Source organism: Daucus carota, chromosome 1, assembly GCF_001625215.2.
Source record: "Daucus carota subsp. sativus chromosome 1, DH1 v3.0, whole genome shotgun sequence".
Taxonomy (NCBI): Eukaryota; Viridiplantae; Streptophyta; class Magnoliopsida; order Apiales; family Apiaceae; genus Daucus; species Daucus carota.
Genome location: NC_030381.2, coordinates 1,183,402 through 1,206,668, shown reverse-complemented (window position 1 = coordinate 1,206,668; position 23,267 = coordinate 1,183,402). Strand labels below are relative to the sequence as shown.

The following is a 23,267-nucleotide window of genomic DNA, read 5'->3' as shown; positions in this document are numbered from 1 at the left end:
AATGGCCCCTACATGTTTAAGCACTCGCGTGCCTATTCTTATTTTTATTCTACGTAAATCACATTTTGAGTATCCCTAGACTTGTAGGGTAATCGAAAAAGAACCACGGCCTCTTTCAAGTTGCAGCCTGACGGAATCCCTCTTAGTCTCTTGGTAAAAAGAGGTCAAAGTTTCAAGCTAAGACTTGTGCACCTGAGTATTCACACGTAGCTAAGACATGTATTTCTTGCTTGACGAACAACGACTCTTCATATCAATCAAACAATTCCGCATTGCCGAGCAACTTCTGATAACACCAAGCAAACAGCTACAAACAGGTTTACTGTACCAAATTAGCTTTTACCACAACAATGCTGGATAATTATATCTAACAAGGAAAACCATTTGCAAGGGCCAAACCGAGCAGCAACAATTTTGCAAAAACAAAAATTAAACAACTCCCCAACATTTAACTCCGCATACCTCTCACTCCCTGGAGTTCTACTCTAATTTTAATATACATAACTGCCATAAAACTATGCATAACCTACGCATATCTTAATATCATGATAATAAGGAGGGTACCCCCAAGCAAGTAATACAGCTATCTCGGATAGGGAGCTTGCATATCCATCTGTTGGGAGTAATTTAAGGTTTACGGTTCAGTGGGGTTGACTTGCAAACTATTGATCCCTTCTTGCTCCTTTTCGGATAGTTGCTTTTGTGATTCTTCTTCTTGTTGCTTAATTGGAGCCAATAGTATTGACGGCTGCAGCTGTGACTGTTTCTGTGACAGGAGTAAAGCTTACTGAAGACTGGCTCTGTACCAACCCTTGACCGGGGAAAGGTAGAGGCCTGGGCTCACCACCCGAACTTGTCAGACACGAAGACACAATAGAGCAAAACTCTGCTTGATGGAGAACATGAGAGTCAGACTCTGTTTCTGGCGCTTTCCATTGAGGAACTTTAGCAGAAACAACTGAATTTGCATAAGCTGCTTCGACACAGACTGGAACTGAGGTGGATGTACCCATCTGAGGTGAGTAATTGTTGACAGAGCTTAAATCAGGTTCAGCCTCTACATCCTGCTTCTTCTTTGGTGGGCTAGCATTTACTTGGCGATTCCAGTCGGGGATATTCTTAATATTTGCATGAGTTTGATCTGCTATATTTGAATTTGGTTCAGCATGCAATTGAGGCCGAGCTTGAGGTTGAAGTAATGATTTCTGCTGCTCGAAAGAAGGTACAAACGGTGATGCAACTGTTTGGACAGTGGCATCCATTGTAGATACAACATGGTTTTGAATACTATTATCAGTATTAGAATGTGGATAGAATTGGTCAGGATACATATCCTGCTGAGGTAGGGTATGTTGAGAAGTAGTCACTAACTGCATTGCCAGCTCCCCCTTCTCTTCAAACTGGCTTCCTGAATCAATTGAGAGGCCATTTACAACAGCATGTTCCTTGGGACCCCTTCCTATACCTTTTATAGTCTTAGTCTGCTGTTGAGATCGTGACTGTTCGTGCAATTGAGGATGATTCCTAACAGCTTGCTGAAATTGCTGTTGCTGTGGTTGACACTCTTGCTGCTTCCCCATTTGATTGGTTAACCCTCTGCCAACTTGTGGATTAATGCCTGCCCCTTGAGGTGGCAATTGATGCCCCCGGGAATGCTTTGAAAATGGGTTCATTTGTGAGAGGGACACTGGTGGAGAAGAAGTCTGTGGCTGAAAAGAAATATCTTGCGGAGATGATAATGGTAACTGAGACTTCCTTTGAACAGCTGGCATCAAAGCACAGGATGTAGCATATTGTTGTTGCAATAATGGTTGCTGCTTAATATGTTTTTCTCTAGCCAAGCGACTCACACATGCTTGATGATCTGTATTACTTGTCTGATTTAATTTTTGAAGATGGGGGGTATCAGAATTACCAAGCACACGGGATTGGTGTGTAGACATTGGATGTGGCAAGTGATGGAGTGGGTACAAGTGGCTTGGAGTCTGAGTTTTCAGATTGGGGTAGGCACTTGACCCCCCAGTTGGAGGCACTCCTATGGTACTCCCTTGTGAAACTTGCGTATGAAGCTTAGAAATCATCGTTTGTCTTTGATGATCTAGATTTTGGGTCGGCTGAAAAAAAGGCAAAATTACTACATTAAAAAAATGCTAAAACTTTTTCAAAATTAGAACATGTAGCAGTATGTGCATTTTTACATAAAAAACAGAAATGAAAATAAAACAGTAGGATTCCTTAGGTGATAGAAGTTCTGACCTTTATTTTCTCTAAGGTTTGCCTACAACATTATGCTATTGCGAGCAAACTAAAACAACAAAAAATTTACCCTTTCACTTTTCTGTTTCAGTACCAGAAACTACATAATTATTCTTTTAAAGCCTTTTAAGGACAAAAAGGTGGGACCATAAGACATTCTTGAGGATGAAAGTGGTACGGAGTAGTGTATGCTATAAAGATTGCAGTTAACATATCTATTGGGAATATAGCGGAACTCATATGAAAATATTTTTTAATATGTCTAGATTAGAGTTACAAGGTCCCATATATATAGTAGACTAGGGGGAAGTGCCTATACTAGCATATCTAATCAAATCCACAATTGCAGGGTCCATGTTAAGTTATCAATTCTCCTAAAACCTTAAGGTGTTAGGAGGGCGGCTTATTATAAAAATCTTAAAGTGGATGCATTATTTATTAAAAGACAAAGTTGAGCATCACCTAGCAAAGCACCACAAGAGGTTTAAGGGCTCACACCAACAATCTAATGCATAAACAATCAGAACAGAAAGAAATGCACAATTTGGCTAAAAACTGTGAATAGAAGCATGGAATCATGTACAACATAGTTTTAAATTACTCCCGAACATGATCCAGATTATTCTTTTCAAATCATAATTCTCAAAAATCCCATTTGACTCCTCAGTCTTCTTGTAAATAGATGTAATCTTACATAGCTTCACTTGAAGCACCAGATTATAAGCATGCCACACAATCGCATAAATGTGAGACCTTTGTTAAATTTAAAACTCCAATATAGAGATGTATTTAATCAGCAGTCGTCTGAAGATTATACAATCACCAATTTAATTTTGTTTGATATATAAAGTCAGTTTCGTAAGGTACTTAAAGGGTTCGTTCTAGATCAAAAACGTGAGGTACAAACTTAAGAGTATTTGCGTTATTTATATAATTTAATAATACACACACACACACACATAATGTCAACCATAGCATCAGAAACAAAGTAATATTAGACATTTGGGGAACTAGCTCATTACTACCATAGTAATAAAAAGCGCATTAAGCGGCCGCCTAGGCGGAATCAGGGTCTAAAGCGCTTCGATTTTGTATTAAACGGGTGATTAAGCGTTTTTGAAGATTAAGCGGACTATTAAATGGATTAAGCAGATTAAGCGGTCATTAAGAGGAATAAGCTGTCAAAATAATGTTGACTTGCTAATTTTTTAATTTTAAAAACTACACAAGCAATCTAGCAAGATGGTAAGATAAGCAAGTTACACAAAGGAAAAGGACAAGGGATAGAGAACAGGAATTAAATGCTGCAAGGGATTTTCAAGACCAGGTACTTTAACTTGTCCCAAACTGTCATACTCATCAGAAAAAAGAAAAAGATCGACCACAGTTAAAGCAGCTAAAAGCACAATGTGGTTTATGTTTTGATAATTTTAAAGTACATTTAGGTATTTAATTGGAAATGACCACACCTTAGTCCTACAATGCTGCCTTTTTCCAAGTGTAATAACTTTTTCCAGGTGAAATTTGATTGTAGTCTCTTCCATTGGCCCTTGCAAATGTTGAAATAACTTTCTGGCAATACCCTGTGTAAAATATAGCATCTGCTTAGCAATAGATATAACAATTGGTAGGAAAGCATAAGGTACTTGTTAGAAAATAAGATTAGCAAGGCCTCAATCGATATATCAGATATAAATATAAACTAAAAAAAAATAACACAATTGCCTTTGGTATGCCAGGTAAAGTTGACCGGTATGGTTGTGATGACCCTGAATATTCAGAACAATCTGCTCCATCACCAGCAGGGCTATCCATTAAGATCTTATGACGCTCCTTGCAATCTTTAGGTTGGCGGAAGATGCACTGAACATATTAAATACAAAAACCAACTATGATAATTGATAATTCATCTCTCTTATTTCAGTTTTAGTCGAATATTCTACAAAAGAAACAGATTATGTGAAAAGTGCTACTGATTTTGAAGTTTACAACTGCAAATAACAACAATGCTACTGATTGTGAACAACAATAACAATAATAATAACAATAACATTAATAATAATAATAGAACTAACCCCAATTTATAAAAACGCAATAAAAATATATATCTACAAATTTGAGTTGTCCATATAGATATACACACTGATAAAAAAGCCCTAAGTACATATATACAAGGTATATCTATTTTACCTTGCATTGTGAAATGCTGCCAATAGCATCACTGACAAACTCCCAATTTGGACCCATATCATGCACCAGAACCATGAGGGCCTAGAAGATCAAAAACATTGTATTATAGACAGCCTGATTTATTCATATAAATGATAAACAACAGAATTATATATATACAACCTGTGAGAATTCATTAATGCAAAAATTCAGAATTTGGAAAATAAGAACATAACCTGGTCTTCAAATAATGACCATGGACTTCCTAAACCCGGTTGACCCCCAGGGGCCTGCATTATCTATACATATATAAAAGCTATATAAGTTAGTGTAACTAGAATAGGGCAGGTTCCTGATACGAAATCTGCTCTGTCATTCCCCTAGACTACCTTCAGTGTTTTGCTTTTGCGGCCCCGTTCCAGTCCACCTTCACAGAAAGCTAAGGGGGGAAAAAAAAAGGATCTGACCATTTATTTACACATTAGGCAGTCATCAAGTTAAATGATGAATAGAAGTGATACCGTTGCTTCCATTAGATTCAAGTTCATGAGTATCTAGACTCCTTTTATTATTTTCTCTCTGTAACAGGTAAACAAAAGCTTTTAGACTAACATAGAGTGCAAAGAGCACTCGACCAACAATGGAAATCATATTTCTTGTAAAAGAAGTATCAAGTTGACTACTTCTGAGACAGTATAATTACAAAGCATAGCATTCATTCATGGCAGATCATAGCATTCATTCATTTTGCTGATATCTGCCATGAACAAGGAACTAAGGTTTCCTCTATTGAAAATTCTGAGGGAAGAATTTTACCATGATGTTTGCTTCCTTTTTCTTGGGTTCATGTAGTATTTCAGCAGAATCATAAGTATTTGGTGTGTGCAATCCACCATATAATGTGCTCTGGTCATCCAGAAAAGAGGTGGTGTCCCCACTAGAAGCATATGTCTTACTTTGTGCCTGAACACAACCAGAAGTTTCAGTAAATTGACTTGGAACTCTTTGACGCGAAGCAGTCCTCACACGTTTTGTTGGAATAGAAACATTTAGCGTGTCCGCACACCGTTTCGCATTAACTACAGAGAAGAGGTTCCCAACTTCATCATAATTGTATTGCAAGATGACGAATCAGATAATACACAGTGAACTAAAAGCAACTAAAATACAATTTACACGCTCATAATACCTGCTAGAGTGTCATGGCAAGTTGTTTCTACTTCCTCCTTCATGCTGCCAGTTTTCTGAGAAATAAGGAAAACTCATTAAGGTGGATAAATACATAATAAGGAAATATCTCATAGCTGAAGTCGAGCATTTCATGACTCGTGATTATGATATCGAGAAGATTTAAAGAAGCACAACACCATTGAGTAGCATCAGCCAAGTCAAGACTGTTATAGAAGAAAATAATCAAGTAGTACAAAGGTATTTCTTTTACTGAAGTCCCTTCTAAGTAGAGATGTAAATTATTTTTCAAACAAATACAGTTAACGTCAGAGATGTGAGAAGCAGTGAGCCAAACAAACAGAAATGGACAAAATAAAAAATGCTTCCCAAAGGTGCTCTTAGGCAATAAGAATGTTACCTCATTAAAGTTCTTTATAGGCTCTGCGAAAAAGAGATGACATGTAATAAATAATTCCAAACAAAAATTATAAATGGATCTTTAGCCTGATAAAAACACTAAGAGGCAAACAGACAATCCTATATATTCTTGGCCAGTGTCTTAGCATGTTGTTTACAGATAACAGGCTTTCACAAATGTGGAAGTCATGGCTAAGGACATGTTACCCAGCCATGTAAGCTCAGGTGGTTGGTTGCCTGAAAGTAATTTTGTGTATTTAAAACATTTTAAGATACGAAGTGAATCAAGTACAAAAACACAGATATCAACTTCCAAGTTGTCCTGTTTGATAACTTTAATACGACATATTTACCTCATACTGCAGCAAACTGGACACAACAGATTTTCTGTAGGCTTCCATTGCACCAGTAGGAACAGAATAGAAGAGGTTTTCCTACAAGAATGTGTAAAGCTTGTCACTGATCCAAAAAGTAAGATCAGAACTTATACAAAAGAACATGTAAGAGCAGAAATAGTGTCATCTACCTCCTTTAAATAAGTATCCCATGACATGTCTTGAATGTTTTGATCAGATATCCTGTGCAGTATTATAGGAGAGTCTGCTTGGGCAGGTTGCACGGTACAGGTATTGTATACTAAAAATCTTAAAGCATATCGCTGGATTGCATGCGAGAAATCTTTTCCAGGTTTGTGCAAGTTCTGATCTTTGTTTCTCTCCTGACACCACCAAAAAGCAAGATGGAAATATTTAAAATTAACGCTGCAAACTACCATTCCCTTCAAAGGTTTAAAGGATTTATAAAGTCTTTTCCAGAAAAAGAGCAACAATCAAAAATTCCAAACAAATGAGCCCCTCTTCAATACGTGTACAGTGAAAAGTTTATATGAACCCAAGTTCATAAATATATATTAATTGCAATATTGGATAAAGCACACACCCATAAATCCATAAGAAATAGAAGCTAAAATATGTATCGTGAATCGACAAGGATCCAAAAGGCAGGTAAAACTGACATCCCACACACAAATCCAAGTTTTTAGGTATTTAGAGAAAAAGACTGCAAACTGAGATCAAGAACAACCTCTATGGCACGCCAGAAGTTGACAACAGCTTCTGCCAAGTAATGGGCTACTTCTTTTTGCCTTTTACAAGATTTTTGTTCATGAGACTTCAATGGAAAAGCAGCAGAAGCTTTATGGCCTATTAGAGAAGCAGCACTTATCTTCCATATTCGCTCCTAAGAACATATAACATTATTAAGGGAGATAAGCTGAAGGCAGGTTCTGAAATAGTTGATTGTATACATCACATCAGTTTGCAAGAAAAACGCTGCCTGAGAAGAAAATGAGAGATGTTAAAAAGAGAAAAAGAAATACATGATCTGACCTGTGCAAAGTCATTTGCCAGCCATGCCATTTCTTCAAGGACAAAATCCCATTGAGATCTTCGACAAAACTCCAGCGACAGCGTATGAGCTGATATATCAGTAATTCTCTTGCATTTGGAATGTGTACCAAAGATATCTCAGACAAGGAACAACAATCAATGCTGACCACGTAGATAAATTTGTATCTGTAAATTTCATATATTAAATAGAGAAAAAACTACCTCTGTCATCCGCTCGTCTTCTAAAATTAAGTCTTTACATTCCATAGTTGCCAATTTGGAGGTCACTTGGTGACAGTTTTGATGCTCAGGTAAAACAGCACAAACCCTAGAAGACAATTTAGTATCGGAAGTTTCTTGAATAGAGGACTCCATTATAGACCGAAGCTCAGAGGTATAAGCATTTCCATATTTACTGATGAAGCCAGGATCTGATAAACTATTTGAAAGCCTTTTATTTCCCTGAGAAGTAAAAGAATCTGGCACAACTCCCACAGTAGGAACTCGATCCAACTCAATTAAAGATCCTGATAAATTTTCATTTAATGCTTGCTTGTTTTTCAAAATATAACCATTTTTCTGTTCGCGAAAGCAATTATTATTGTCACTAGTAATATCACGTGCCTCTTTAAATTTGGCAACGTCAGTTTCCTTCAATTTATTACCTCCCTTATATGGTGTGTCCTCAATTGCTACAGTTTCTTGATCATCATTCCCTTTGGAGCATCCGATTCTTATACTTGTACAAAATTTACTATCAAGGTTTCTCTCTAGTACAAGACTTGTTTGGTTGCAAGATGACTCTAAATTCAGGCCCCTGGCCCCACATACTGCATTCCCAATTTGATGTTCATTCAATGTGCTCATTTTCTCTCCCTTTATACGAATAATCCCTTTCATTTGCGCAAGATTTACTTGACCTTCAACTTTTGGCTTTCCCAAGAAAGAGGCACATTTATGGCCTGCTAAATCAGCCTTTTTGTGTACCTCCTGTGAATCTTCGAACTGAGCCTTATTAACATGAGTTACCCGTAAAGCAGAGTCTGAATATTCATTATGCTGGTTATCAGGCAAACTATTGGAAGCATTAGCATCAGGAACACCACCTCTGACCATGTCAACGTTTGAATGTAAACTCTGTACACCACCAGCTGCTTCAAATCTATTGAGTTTTTTCTTCTTGGGAGCACTATTGTAATTTGGACTTGTTGAATTCAAAATAGACTTTAGACAGACATCATAGTCCTTCTGATTATCTTCATTAATTACCAATCCATGCGCATCCCTTGCAGCATATTGAGAAGGTAAATGAGTATGAACACCATGAGATGACACCATATCAGACAAACTTGATTGAGTACCATCACGACTTGACCGTGATCTATTCCTTTGTCTATATGCTTTTCTTCGGAGCCCGGAAGCAGCAGAGTCAATTGACTCTTTGGAATTCTCGATACCACCTAACCGGAAAGATTTCTCAAATTGGCCAATAATTCTCCTAGGAGAATGTTTACAATTTCTTTCACCTTTGAGAAAATCGTTCCTTCCAGTATTATCATCTAGGGGTGCCTGTGTCTTACTATTACTCTCTATGGAATCCTTAGGAGGTGAAGCAGCTACTGCAAGCCTATCTTTTACGATACTGAAATTACAGAATATCACATTGCACAGTTGAACAACTGGAAAAAACATAAAGTGAAATAATAGTTGATACATACACTGCCAAACAACTTATACCTGGTCCCCAAGTGGTCATGCCTGTGGTCCATTAGCAAAGTAGATTGTGCGCTAAGTGAAGATGCACTATTAGCTCTGAAGTCCAAGGGATCCCCACCCTGAAGATAATAATTTATTGGTCAACACAGCAGGAGAAATTCAAGATTGATTTTGAAGACCGCGATGGTGTACAAACATAAGCTACTTACTTTCTCAAGAAAGTCTAATTGCCTCTTCGCCTCCTCGTAAGACACATTATGCTGCCTGTTGATAAGATAATTGCCAGACATATTACCTAATCAAGTACAAAGAGACTTCACCAGATACAGAAGTAGAATAGATAGAGTTATAATACAGGATGAAAGTAAATTTACTTGAGCTTTGATATAGTATCCTCGATCACTGCTATATGAGGAGGTAACTCGGTAGGAGCACCGCCTTTGTGGTCAATAATTCCCATTGAACCAATGTCAGCATTGACTAAGTGACCGAAACCTGAAGTGCATCCACGCATTCCTATTCCAAACACCTCAATGTTTTTCAGTTCCCTCGATTAGAGATCAATCAATAACTCCCATTGAACCAACGTCAGCATTGACTAAGAGACCGAACTACCGAAACCTTAAGTATATCCACTCATTCCTTTTCCAAACGCCTAAATGTTTTTCAATCCTATCGACTCGAGATCAATCAATAACTCCCATTTAACCAACGTCAGCATTGACTAGGCGACCAAAACCTGAAGTATATCCACTCATTCCTTTTCCAAACGCCTAAATGTTTTTTAGTCCTATCGGTTCGAGAACAAACAATAACTTCTATATAGCCAACAAGGCATGGACTAAGTGACCGGAACCTGAAGTATATCCACTCATTCTTTTTCCTAACTCCTAAATGTTATTCAGTCCCATTTGTTTAAAATCAATCAGGTTCCTAAAAGCAAAAAATAATAAACATTCAATATATATGAGTGAAGTTATATGGAGTCCACATTTAAAGTGGAGTATTGGTCCATTGGAGTCCACGTTCTTCAAAATTGGATAAAGTTTCAATTTTAATTTTTTTTGCTCAATAACATTTTTAAACATCCGACAACCTGAAGATAGATTATGTTCTACAACGTAATCAACATGCACAACAACAACTTTTATAGATCGTAGAACACTATGTTCTATATAATAATTAATAAGCAGAACAATGATCTTAATGCTTATTACAATTAAAGGATGTTAACATTTAATTGATAATGTTGTTTAAGATTACCTATAAATGACAAATTATATATATATTTTGATAATCAAAGATATTTTATATGATTAAATAAAAAAATTATGAACGGTACTCCGAAACTCTAGCTTAAATGTGGACTCCATAGAACCTAACTCTCGTGTGTGTGTGTGTGTGTGTGTGTGAGCATCAAGGCATATGTAACTATTCCTTGGAATTGACAATATCATCTATAGAAATAAGTTATACTGAATACGTACAACAGAAATAGAAGTTAGATTGCCTTTTTAGAACAATTTTAATAAATGGAAAAAAGTATTAAAAAATTGAAAAAAGTATCTTAGAGCATCTCCAACGGCGTTGGCTATAATCATTAGCTAAATTGGACCTGTAAGACATTATGTAAAATTTGTTGAACCTGTAAGACATTATACTTCAATGGTATTGGTTATATTGGTTGGCTATAATTTAAAAATAGTATGTTATTAATATTTTAGTTTGTCAAAATAGAATATATCAGTTCAATATGGTAATAAATGATGCATGGTCTTCTTACGGATTTCTTACAGGTCTGTAGAGGTTCGACAAATATAACCATCCATAAGAGGTTGGCTAAAATTATAGACAACAGATTCATGTGGTTGGAGAGTGATGTTTTCAAGAGGTTGGCTAAATTTTTTATATTTAGAATGCCAACTCACTTTTTAGCTAAGGGTTTTGTATGGTTGGAGATGCTCTTAGCAAGTAAAAAAAGGGTGTATATATAGAATAAATCCACATCAAATATTGCTGTAAAGATAAATTTAAATTTTTAACAATCTTAAGTGGGATATGTAATGCTTTTGTTTTTATGTTCTGTAAAAAATAGTTCTGTGCAAACATGCGAAAAACAAGTTGGTAATTCAGATGACCATTTGAGAACAGACTACTACTAATAGGATGCCTACTTGATATTTTTAGTGTAAGCACTTCACAAGAGTAAATCCTTTGGGAGGGTCTTTAGACACTTATACACAATAACATACATATAGATACAATTTAAACCTTCTCATAGTTTCCAAAATGCATTAGCAAATCAAATTAAACATAAAATGAGGGGGGTAACAGAGCACAATAGAAAATTAATAACATAACACCCTGAGCCGAAATTCTGGTGTATGATAGACATAGTCTTGTAGACTTTTTTCTTTTTTTGAAAGGCTAGTCTTGTAGACTTATGCCAGGCATTTAATAATTAACCAACTAACCAGTGTAGGATGACACAACTCACAGGTAACTATGCATTGATCATATAACTTATGAAGCCAAGAACGCAATTGAGTAGACGGGAAAGTGTATACTTGTAATCCAAGATCAAAACTATAACATCATAATTATCTTCGTCTTTTTAATCAAATTCTCAGATGCAAGTCCATTTTCAGCACTATAACATTTAATCCTCACAAGTACAATACAAACATATACTAAAGCACTGATATCGCAATGATCCCCCCAGTTCATTACAGCAGCAAACTCACAATAAGTCGAGTAGCTTAACTGAACAACAAATTTCTAAAGATACAGAACATATATATTTGATCAAATAATATGCATTAACAAAAAGTTAAACCACATCATGTACAAAATTGTAATTACATAAATGACCCTGAATTAGAAATTCAACGACTACTTTTCAATCTAGGGTTTGTACAAGTCCTGATAATAGGGCTTAGAATTACCTGGATTTTGAATTTTCCGATACCGATTTGTAGCTAGGCCTCTCTATCTATAATTAAATATATAAACAAGTGTTAATTTACCCAAAACTAATTCAAGTGAGTATAGAGTATTTTTTGCTTCGTCTTCTTGCTTGTTCTCAATTTTGTATCTGTGCTTCAAAACTACAGAAATTAATTTCAAATTCTTGGTTGAGAGTAATAGCGGGCTGGATATGCAGACAATGAAGAAGAGGGAGAGGCCTGTTTTGCCTGCCTGCAATTACTTGCCCATTTTCGGCCATTTTTATTGTGGCGCCATTTTTGTTTAATCGTGGAATGAGTAAATTACGCTTTAGTGGTATGTATTATAATGCTTTTGCACTTTAGTGATTGTGTTTTGATTTTTGCAACTTCATGCCCTCAATTTATTATTTGAAGCCAAGTATCGTCGATGCTATAACTATTGGTTTAATCACGCGAGAACAATTTTGTCACATTTTATGTAAATATTAACTAAAGGCTGATAATAATTTTAGAGTTAAATTTGTCCATCATCTCTCTTTCTTTGAAGGTAAGTCACATCTATACTATACTATACTATTAAAGCCTATTTATTATTAAGGGCGTAAATTGTGCCTCTTGGGAGTAAATTGTGCCTCTTTATTGAGAGCGTTAATTGTGCCTTATTTGAGGGTCTTAATTGTGTCTTAATTAAGGACATTAATATTTTATTATTATGCCTTAATTAAGAGTTTAATTGTCTCAATCATGAGTTATCATGATTGTGGGAATATTTTGATATAAGCGTTAAATATATCGACTTATATTCTTCTTGTTTCTCTTGTTTTATTTTCAGGATTCTTGGAAGAAGACCGGTGTTCTTTTCGGACATTAAAGCTTTATTGTCTAAATTTCCCCGGTCATCTTGCATGTCCAACGGTTAGATAATAAACTTTCTTGAATGAAAGAATCATCACGGTGAACTGCCGATTCTCGTTGAGATTTATTCTCATTTTCAAAAAAAAAAAAAAAAAAAAAAGCCGAAACATTAAAAATTTGGTCGGTCGGTACTTGGGCCAAAATACGGGCTTTTTTATAGGCCTATCTATGTAACTAATTATTCTTTTTAACTTAGGTCAAAGTACGGGCTTATAAATATAACCAATTAATAATCCTTTTAAGCTGAAACATTAAAAGTTTGGTAGTTCAGTACTTGGGCCAAAATACGGGCATATCTATATAACCAATTATTCTGGGCCTATCTATATAATCAGTTATTCTTTACCAATTAATAATTCTTTTAAAGCCGAAACATTAAAAGTTTGTTAGGTCAGTACTTGGGCCAAAATACGTCCTATCTATATAATCAATTATTCTGGGCCTATCTATATAACCAATTATTCTTTTTAATTTAGGCCAAAGTACGGGCCTATCTATATAACCAATTAATCTTTTAAATTGAAATATATTACCTTTTTTATATTTCTGATTAAAAAACTCAATTTTCTAAAATAACATTGAAAAACATGGTAACTACATTTTTTAACTAAAATATATTATATTTTTATAAATTTTCTAACTAAAAAATTAACCTTTTACAATTAATACGGACATGAGCGACATATTTATACGTAAATATGTGTACCAAAAGTCTAAATGTTAAATAATAAAAAACAGAGAGAGTATTATTATATTGGTCGGGCGGTCGGTACTTGGGCCGAAGTACGTGCCTATCTATATATATAACCAATTATTCTTTTTAACTAAAATAAATTATTGTTTATATATTTTTTAGCTCAAAAAACTCAATATTCTAAAATAATATCGAGCAACATAGTAATTGCCTTTTTAATCAAAACGCATTATTTTTTTTAGATTTTCTAGCTAAAAAACCGGGTTTTTCCAATTAACACGGGCACCATATATATAAAAATATAATATCATTAAATATGATTATTAATAAATAACATGTGATATTATTCAAACAAAATACATTAATAACATTATTTGTAAATAATCTAATGATCTCACATTAAAAGAAATATTACAAATCTATCATATACTATATATTATTACACTATTAAAGTCGAAAATAAAAAGTTCACTTGGTTGGTCAGTTAGTTGAGTTTGATGAATCAGTTGGTAACCCACGGAGCTCTTGAATTTATAACATGTTATTGTATATTTTTTATTATTTATTAAACCAAAACATTAAATTTAGGTTAGTATGATTGGTCGATATTTGATTTCATGCGTCTCTTTAAATTATAATATGTTTGATACCATATTATTAATAACGAAATATTAAAAGGTTGATAGGAAAGTTTATATCTGAGTTTATAGGTCTACTTAAATTATACTCCCTCGGTCCCCCTCATTTGTTTACATTGGGGGACGGGGGCTCGGCATTCATTCTAATACTTTCGTAAAACATAGTTCGATAAATTATTTTGAACATTTTTTTCTTCTGAATAAAAATTTGATATTTAAATTTTTATAAAAAAAGAAAAATTTTAAAAATAAATTTGAGAACTTTGTTTTATATGCGCCTTAAAATGCGTGTCGAGCGGTGTGAAAAAACTGTAAAGAAATGAAAAGGACAGAGGGAGTAGCATTTTAAAAAAATATTTTAACATTCTCATTAAAATATATATGTTCGACCTAATTTTTAATTAGTCATTTGACGGACTTAACTATGATGAATTTCTCCAACTGTTAAATAAAACATTTATTTAACCACGTCATTCTATCATAATTTGATTTTTACAATAAAATTAGATAAATTTAAAATATATACGATAAAATAACAAATATGTTAACCGCCCGTGTATTGCACGGGTTATAAGCTAGTACACTATAATAATCCGAAATAATATTGAGAAGTAGGAATTTAATATCGATGAGACCCGTCCGTCATCAATTCCATGATTACAATAAATTTAAAAATATACTTTATTTATGTCTAATGATATTTAAAAATGTCAAAAATTTCAAGTATAGCATGATTTTATGTAGATACTGACCCTATATATAATAATCATAATTATTATTATTAAATATTTATATTTTAAGGGAAATAGATTTATACAGATATATATACAAATAATACACACACACACACACACACACACATATATATATATTAACTTGACAACAAATCACCACTGAAAACTAAAACAAAAAAATTTAAATTAAATTATATTCAATATTTTATCCTAAATACCATTTAAGACGAGTTTAACTAGATTCGACTCAATTATCATTTTATATTATATTATATAAAAAACAAAGAGTGAAGCTATCTATAATTTATCTTTTCTTTTGATAAATTTTATAATTTATCTTTAAACAAGACAACTTGTAATATATACTTTTGATTATTTGATACTCTCTCCATCCCCTTAAGTTGTAGGGGAGCGGTACGCTCTTCAAAGCTACTCCAAAATATAGTTTCATAACTTATTTTTGTATTGTATATTTTCTAAATAAAAATTTAACCATTAAACTTTTATTCAAAAAAAATCTTAAAAATAAATTATTAAACCATATTTTATAAAAGTATCAAAGTGCGTGCTAAATAATGAACGTAGAGAATTAAATGGGATGAATGGAGTATGATATAATATGATATAGATCTATTTACGTATATATTTTAAAAAAGATATAACACCATCACAAAATGATAATTACCAAAATGATAATTACTAATTAGTTAGAAGTATTATATAAATATTATATATTATATTTTATAAAAGGGAAAATGTCACTGAAATAAATAAAAACTCTGCCAACTATCTGCCCAAGAACATAATATTTGCTAGAAATATATTAAATCGAAAGAATACATGCTGATATGCTATAACTCATCATTAATTAATCAATATTGACCCGGGTAGTTGGGAAATAAACATGTACAAGTTCAACAACTAACCCAATAGGTGGCCGACCAGCCCATAATGTTTGATAGTATAAATCATCTGTTTAACCACTTCACTATTGGGCCATTACTTAATCAACATCCAACCTGCCAGCCCAATTTATTAATAGTAGAGATATTAAGCACAAGCTGACAAGCCAAATAATTACTAGGAGTCTTAGGAGATAGATGCACAAAAGGTAATCTAGGAAATATAATAAATTAAGTATTAGTTATGTAATATTTTTTAAAATAATATAATATTTTGATAATTATTAACTTATTTAACATCATAAATAAAAAATAAATTTCTATCATTGATAAAATGAAAAGAGACTAAGGGAATAATAGTTTTCAGCATTATGCAGTATTAATAATTTTGATACAAAATGTTAATTATATTTTTGATTAAATCCACGCCGTGGATGCCCATATGAATAGCTCTTTCCTACTTTCCCTCCAAATCATAACTACATCTCTTGCCAGCAGTAATACTCTCTCTGCCTCGAAAAACTAAAACCTGGTCCCCATTGATTAACTTTCACTTGGAGATCTCAGCAGCATAGTAGTACTATGCTGTTCCGTTCTTGATCCCTTCATTTAATTTTCTCCCCAATAAAATCACCAAGTTCCCCATCTGGGTTTGCCAAGAAAATCACTAACACTGAACCCCTGGCCATCGTTTTGTAAATCATCCATCAGTGTGGGAGCGAATGGGCAGTCAGAGCCTCCGGTCGCCGGAAACGTCGACCCAGCTGGGAGAATTACTGAGATATACAGATCATGAGAACAGTCGTAGCCATTTGACAATAGGCAGTGTTCTTAATCTGGAAAAAAAACCAGGGAGTAGATCAACAGGCCGTACACTTCTGGATATAATACAAGCGGACTCAACAGGAGATAGTAAGATCACTTGGACAAATTTTCGTGACAAGCTCCGACTCAAACGCGCAACCGCCGCATTGCAACGAATAAATAATCATGGTCATCATCAAAGGATTTTGTCAGACCCCGATATTGAATCTGAATCGAGTAGGATTCGATCATCGTCACTGCGGTTGCAAAGAAGTCTAAGTTCACTGTCGGAGGAGGAGGAGCAGGAGCAGGAGACAGAGGGAGAAGGGCCTCTTAGGATGTCGTTGATGTCGTTGTTGGCGGAGACGGATAGGGAAATGGGGAATGAACCGGCTTATGTGATCGAAGATGAGGCTGGTCAAGTTGAAGTTGAGGTCGAAAATGATGGTGGAAGTGGTGAGGTGAATGATTGTTGTGTTTGTATGGAGAGGCATAAAGGATCAGCTTTTATACCTTGTGGACATACATTTTGTAGGTTATGTTCAAGGGAGCTTTATGTTCAAAGAGGGAACTGTCCCATCTGTAATGGCTTCATTTTGGAGATTCTTGATATTTTCTGACTCAATCTTCGCTATATTATATTCATCATTTTCAGATTTACAAGACGATAAAGGGAATGTTATGGAAGCTTTATATATGGCATGTAGTCATCAAGATGGCTTAGTTGCAACTTGCTTGAGGAAGAAGATGTACTCAAGAGTCATCTACAATTTGTCGTCTTTTCTGCAATTTTCCTTGTTATTTCTTGTTTCTTTTGTTTTGGTGATTATATTAGGTTTAAAAAGACAGATGATCTAGCATGAAATTTGCTTAGAATCCTCTAAATGGTGATGTTAATTGTATTTTCAAGTGTGGAATTTGAGGCAGATTGAATTAAACTTCTGTTTGTTCATGGAGTACTTTTAGAGTTTTAGATGAACATGGATGGCCAATTGGTATATGTTGATTTGTGGAAACAACCAATAATGGAAACAGTTTATGAATAAATGAAAAAGAAAGGGAAATTTATTTCAATCAGTGATTGAGAAGTCAACTGAGGATTTGAAGTTGCGGAGCATACCAAAAAGAACTTCAGATTGAAATGCTACTCCAATAAACTTGATATGGCTTTCACTTTGTCACAAGGGCTTTCATGGGCTCGTTCCAGTCCGATGCAACACGTCCTCTTTCGATCACTTGAGCCAATGCTGGGAATGCAGCTTGCTGCAGAGCAGAAACTGGCAGGGTGAGGGGCTATACAATGGAGGATATTGGAGGTATAATGGTGACTGTCAAAACTTGAAGATCCTGCACAGCGTAACAGGCTAGGATTCTCGACGAAACAGTGAGGATTCCTCTAGGTAGTTTTTCAAGTTTTTTTCTTTATATGCAGCCAAGAAAAGCTGGTCTGACAGGAACCAGCATGTAAACAATAATGTTGCCTATATCAGATGTGTTATTAAGCTCGGATTTAAGAAGTTTCACTGATATTTTACCATTGAAGATGACAAGAATCCTGTAACTTCGTACTGAATGAAATAAACTCTAGAGATATCAGGTTGATTTATGAAGAGATACAGAAAAAGACTAGTAGTAGGGGCATTTAAATTTCTAGCAGATGTCAGTGTCTCACCATTAAAATGATAAACCATGAAATACTCTTTTGAATGTTATTGTCAAGGATATACTTTGTAACACTTTGGCACATGTTTGAATGCAGCACCTACGGATGTAACACGCACATTTTTAACTTAAAAATAGGGATGATATTAACAAAACACCCCATACCGAAATGCATCAAGGGCAGAGAGTCGGAAAATAACCAAAACTGGTGACATTCACTAGGATGGTCCTAGAACTCCAAGACATTCCAGAATTTAAATTTGCATGTGGTCACTCCATAGTAAAAAAACATATCAAAGAGACGAAGGTTGATTAACAAGTGAGAACCATCGAAAATTAATTCATTTGTTAATCATGAAATCAAGAATCACAGTAGAAACTAATATATCAGAACGTATGAATTATATTGCACACAAAAATTGGTAGATTTACTAGACATATGAAAGAGGTTGATGGGAGACACCACAGGCAGAAGCTGCCTCTGTTAACAGGTAGTACAGTTTACAACACTCCAGAAACTACTCGCTCACAGCACTTGGCTCATGAACTATATGCAGTTTTAGTTTCCAGGTACAACTAATAACCATGATTATGAGTCCTAAAGAAGTCATGACTATCTCGTATTGCAAGGACTGTTGACTTGTACAATTACCTCCCTTCGTGAAAATCTACTTCACATTTTACTGATTACAATTTATAGCTGCATAGGACTGGCATAGTCTAAAGCTGAAAGGGTATATTCCTTTTTCCTTGAGCCTGTATAGAAAACAAACAATAAGCATAAGACATGCCAGGTACTCCTTTAACTATAGGAAAAGAGCTACAACTGTATATTCACTCCTAAAGGTGAGAAAGAAAAATGGAGAGGCAAACCAGGAGGCAGGGACGGAGCCAGGTTCCAGACAACGAGGGGGGGTATTTTGCGGACTTACTTAGTAGAAGAATATAAATTTTAAGAATATTTTTGTGCGATTTTATTAATTTAAAAACAGAAAAACTGTAAGAAAAATGAATATAATTTAAACTTTTAAGGTTGAATTCACAAAATTTTCAAAAATAACATTGATTTTAACACTTTTTTCATTATATATCCATTAAAAATACCTATTTTCGAGGGGGCAAATCTCAAATATTCGATTAAAACTATCCTTATATTACCAATTTTTTAACAAAAAAATTAGATTTTATAACTGATTTAACGTTAAATCCGGGGTTTGGGGTTGCAGCCGCACCTGCCGGCCACCCCCTGCCTCCACCCCTTCCAGGAGAAGCATACCTAGGCTAGTTTCATGCATTCGCAACTTCTTTTGCGGTTGGACGGAGTCTAGCTGGTTCTTTCTTTTCAACCCGATGTCATCATATTTACTTCGCCGGCCGTCAATATCAAGATTGTGCTCTTTCTTTATGCAAGAACCTTCACATTTAGTAAGGTTATTCTTTTCAGTAATGTAGCTTGGAAAAACAAGGCTCAGTATCCATTAAATTACAGTCTGGAAGTTTATTTAAACAAAGGGTATCTAGTCTCTGGTACTACCGATCAAGACTAATTGTGACTAAATTGATATCCAATTGTACAACTATAGGGCCTCAAAGAAGATCTTAAAACAGTGACAAGTAATATAATTGTAATGTTAACTTTTACATTTTATTAGTGCATAGATGTTCGGATAGAAGACCTTACCTGAGCCTATGAATTTAGACTTTTTGAAAAGGTTAAGATATTTGTCTACAGGTTGTTTGTTTTCCCATTCACTGATGCCGTGTATTATGTTCTCTGCACCTGCTGTATCATGGACTCCTAAAAAAAATTACAGTCAAATTTCACGCAATTAATAGAACTGCAACTTATGCAAATATGTTGAATATAACTGCTTGGAAGAAAGAAGTCAAGGAATAGGAGAAGCAAGCAATAGTAAAGTCAAAGGCTGTGTACTCAAACATGTTTGCAAGTTGGTTATAACCGGAAGTCCAGCCCACAAAGCAAGGTAGTGCTGTTCACTTGACACATACACATTGTATGTATATCTCAAGCTACTAGTCTGTAGTTTTAGAGTAATGTGAGTTCATACAGAAGTCTGAAATCTGCAAGTTCTTTATGAAATTTCTTGGTTAGTTTTGGGCCAGACACTTTCAGATTTAATAATTTTCTCTGTAATCTTAAGCTTCAAACAATGAAATTTTTATTCTGTTCTTGTTCAACAGAAGAACTAGATATCATATCACGATTTCTGAAATATAATAATGAGAAAAATTCTAATAAGTGTCTTGTCAATACTATAAAAGATTTTCCGGGTCTTGCCTATACTATCACTATCGTGTTCGAGAACATTCCATATCACGGGCTTTATCCTGTGTCTATACTATCAAGCTTCGATATCTGCTACTTCTTATTAAACTAAGGACTTAAAACATACATAACTATCCGCTGTCAATGATTACTCGTCATAATTTGCTCTTCCTGACATAACCTTGTTAACGAGAAAGTAGAAGTTTCCTACTAAGCATCTTGTAGATTGGGGTCTTGTCTATACTCTATACTATCCTATTAAACAAGAGAAATTACTCTCCTATTAAAAGTATTGTTTTGTACTCTTGTGTCTACACTTAAAGCTGAGAACTGAGATATCTGCTCTAACTACCGAGAGAACTTATATCATACATACTTATCTGCAAACATGCATAACCATTGTCTTATTGATCTTGTTGATGCAGGAAGTGTCACACTATACCATAATATATCAACCAGAGGAAATTCATCCTCAAAAACCACAAAGATTTCTAGTTATTTCATGAGACCATATTATCAAACACCTAGAAACAAGACAAGAACAACATAGAATTCATCTTACTTTTGGTGCCAACTTTGCAGAGCTTCCCATCAACTCTGAGTGGCTCAATGGCGGAGATTCCAGTTGAAAAACCTCTAGCAGAGAAGAAAGAAATCAAAGACTTCCAAGTAACAGAAGAAGCTATAAAATCAACCCCTCTACTAATGAAGTGACCATTTATCCTGATTGTTAGCGGGTCAAGCCCAAATGTTCTTGAAATTGAGCCAAGATCAATTCTTTCATCTTCCAAAGCCTTAAATTCGACAACTTTTGATAAGGAAACATATGGGCATATCAGATTGATCATTAATTTTCTTTCTTCTAACACATCCATGTATAGAGTATCAAACCGTAAAATCTCTTACTATAATTCAATGAAGTTTGTACAGATGTGACAAGCTACAAACAACAATGTTTAAAGGGGTTTCCCTGTGGTGTATACATACATAGATACAGTGATGTGTTTCTTTCAAGTTCCAAACGTTTCTAGAGAAGTTCAGAGATGGCCCCTTTAAAATACTTTACTTTAGCTAAAAGAATGTACTTTATTGTTTTATGACACGATGCTATATTTTCGCATACTCTTCACCCAGGGTGCCAGCTGCTTGGTTTGAGCGGGTTACTCACAAATTAGTAAGTCAACCTAATTAGATCGGGTTTATAAAATTTGAACCCATCGTAAACTTTATCAAAATCGGGTTGGGTTAGTTCGGTTTAATCGGATTAGTTAGGTTGATCGGGTTAATTATAAACAAAATTTAGTGTAATATAAATTTGTATTTATTGGTCGGTAATAAAATAATTTAGAAGTCTAAGAATTAAAATCACAATTAGGTCACTGAACTAACTCAAAACTTACAATTGAGTTACTGAACTCAAAAAACTTTCACTCGACTAACTGAACTAATATAAACTTGCAATTAACTAGCTGAAATAATATAAACTTGCAATCACATAACTGAACTGATTCTTAACTTGTAATTAGGTAATCAAAGTCAAAAATTATAAAATTATAACATATTTTCATTTATATACATTTGTTTACTAAATTAAAATTTATTTATTTAGTTTTAAATATAAAAATTAACAATTGAAATCAACTTTGTACTTATCAAAATCATAAAAAAGATAACTGTGTTACAATTATATTATAGTATTCAGGATAATATTGTTAGATTGCGTTACGAGAGAGATCGAGAGGGGGGGAGATTGAGAGAAACTGGGAGAATAGAGTGGAGATATGAGAGAGATTGAGGCTACGTTTGACATTGTTGTTGCATATACTTTTGGAGAAAGCTGATTTTCTGCTTTTCTAGGACGTTATCATAAAATTTCAATATCAAAACTCATCAAAAAAAATTATTTTTATATTATAATTCAAAACATGTAAATATCAAAAAAGATTGAAAGAAGAGATAGGAGAATGGTTGAGATTGAGAAAGGAGATAGATTGATAGAGAGATGAGAGTGATTGCAAGTTTATTTTTGTTGAGTGCCGCATATGAAAGTTTATTATTATTTCAGTGTACCTAGTTACAAGTTTTTATAAATTTAGTTATGTAAATGCAAGTTGGGATTGAATTAAGTTTTATAAGTTGCAAGTTCAGTTTTTATCCTCTTATATATGTTAATGACCATTACTTAAATACAAGTTTCATTTTCTTGAATAATGTAATTGCAAGCTTTTTGAGTTCAGTAATTCAATTGCAAGTTTTGGGTCAGTTTGATTATATTTTAGCCTATTAACCCGTTAACTTAATCTAGTATGCAATTAAACAATTGATCACCACATATACACACCATATTACACTACAATCCAAAAAACTAAATTACATTACATATAAATTAAACATCATTATATTAAATATAATTCATAATTTGAGTATGTAACATATTAATATCAAAAAATCTTAACTTCTAAGTCGATTAGTAAACTAGTAGTATGGCTCGTTAGTACATAATATATGTCGGGTTGGAACGGATTAAAAATTATCAAAACCCTAAACCAACCCATTTAATTCGGGGT

General features: G+C 34.2%; 3 protein-coding genes across 10 annotated transcripts; 1 reads left to right on the top strand and 2 right to left on the bottom strand.

The window, feature by feature from the left end:
• Window positions 1-337: 337 nt before the first annotated feature.
• Window positions 338-12,531, bottom strand: LOC108204137 (chromatin modification-related protein EAF1 A). 6 transcript variants are annotated; one of them, XM_064089292.1, is made up of 18 exons: window positions 12,062-12,531; window positions 9,491-9,632; window positions 9,326-9,380; window positions 9,138-9,235; window positions 7,623-9,042; window positions 7,401-7,508; window positions 7,096-7,251; window positions 6,539-6,730; window positions 6,366-6,446; window positions 5,615-5,669; window positions 5,242-5,525; window positions 4,947-5,004; window positions 4,815-4,864; window positions 4,662-4,724; window positions 4,447-4,527; window positions 3,982-4,119; window positions 3,726-3,839; window positions 338-2,114 (listed from the first exon to the last, which is right to left on the bottom strand). In XM_064089292.1, exons 2-18 carry the CDS (start codon window positions 9,628-9,630, stop codon window positions 723-725), a joined length of 4,485 nt encoding a protein of 1,494 aa, XP_063945362.1. In that variant the 5' UTR covers window positions 9,631-9,632; window positions 12,062-12,531; the 3' UTR covers window positions 338-722. The 6 variants fall into 6 exon arrangements, with proteins under 6 accessions (XP_063945362.1, XP_063945359.1, XP_063945355.1 ...); XM_064089289.1 differs by having other exon boundaries at window positions 9,491-10,049; window positions 12,062-12,530; XM_064089285.1 differs by having other exon boundaries at window positions 9,491-12,530.
• Window positions 12,532-16,669: 4,138 nt separating this feature from the next.
• LOC108215804 (uncharacterized) lies at window positions 16,670-17,371 on the top strand. The gene has a single exon (XM_017388382.1). It carries the CDS (start codon window positions 16,670-16,672, stop codon window positions 17,369-17,371), a length of 702 nt encoding a protein of 233 aa, XP_017243871.1.
• A 423-nt stretch (window positions 17,372-17,794) lies between these two features.
• LOC108206505 (uncharacterized) lies at window positions 17,795-21,765 on the bottom strand. 3 transcript variants are annotated; one of them, XM_017376829.2, is made up of 4 exons: window positions 21,263-21,759; window positions 20,095-20,211; window positions 19,690-19,827; window positions 18,734-19,169 (listed from the first exon to the last, which is right to left on the bottom strand). In XM_017376829.2, the coding sequence occupies exons 1-4, from the start codon at window positions 21,573-21,575 to the stop codon at window positions 19,108-19,110; spliced, it is 630 nt and encodes a 209-aa protein (XP_017232318.1). In that variant the 5' UTR covers window positions 21,576-21,759; the 3' UTR covers window positions 18,734-19,107. The 3 variants fall into 3 exon arrangements, with proteins under 3 accessions (XP_063945353.1, XP_017232318.1, XP_063945342.1); XM_064089283.1 differs by lacking the exons at window positions 18,734-19,169; window positions 19,690-19,827 and adding an exon at window positions 17,795-18,014 and having other exon boundaries at window positions 21,263-21,765; XM_064089272.1 differs by lacking the exon at window positions 18,734-19,169 and having other exon boundaries at window positions 19,176-19,827; window positions 21,263-21,761.
• Between the last annotated feature and the right edge of the window lie 1,502 nt (window positions 21,766-23,267).

Excerpts from the sequence above, each read along its gene's own strand:
- LOC108215804 (XM_017388382.1), top strand. The coding sequence starts at position 16,670 with ATGGGCAGTCAGAGCCTCCGGTCGCCGGAAACGTCGACCCAGCTGGGA.
- LOC108204137 (XM_064089292.1), bottom strand. The coding sequence starts at position 9,630 with ATGCGTGGATGCACTTCAGGTTTCGGTCACTTAGTCAATGCTGACATT. Across the intron at positions 9,236-9,325 it reads AATTAGACTTTCTTGAGAAA|GGTGGGGATCCCTTGGACTT; the intron begins GTAAGTAGCTTA and ends TATTATCTTCAG. Across the intron at positions 4,725-4,814 it reads GCAAAAGCAAAACACTGAAG|ATAATGCAGGCCCCTGGGGG; the intron begins GTAGTCTAGGGG and ends ATATATGTATAG.
- LOC108206505 (XM_064089272.1), bottom strand. The coding sequence starts at position 21,575 with ATGGATGTGTTAGAAGAAAGAAAATTAATGATCAATCTGATATGCCCA. Across the intron at positions 20,212-21,262 it reads CTGCAAAGTTGGCACCAAAA|GAGTCCATGATACAGCAGGT; the intron begins GTAAGATGAATT and ends AATTTTTTTTAG. Across the intron at positions 19,828-20,094 it reads GTCTAAATTCATAGGCTCAG|GTTCTTGCATAAAGAAAGAG; the intron begins GTAAGGTCTTCT and ends CTAAATGTGAAG.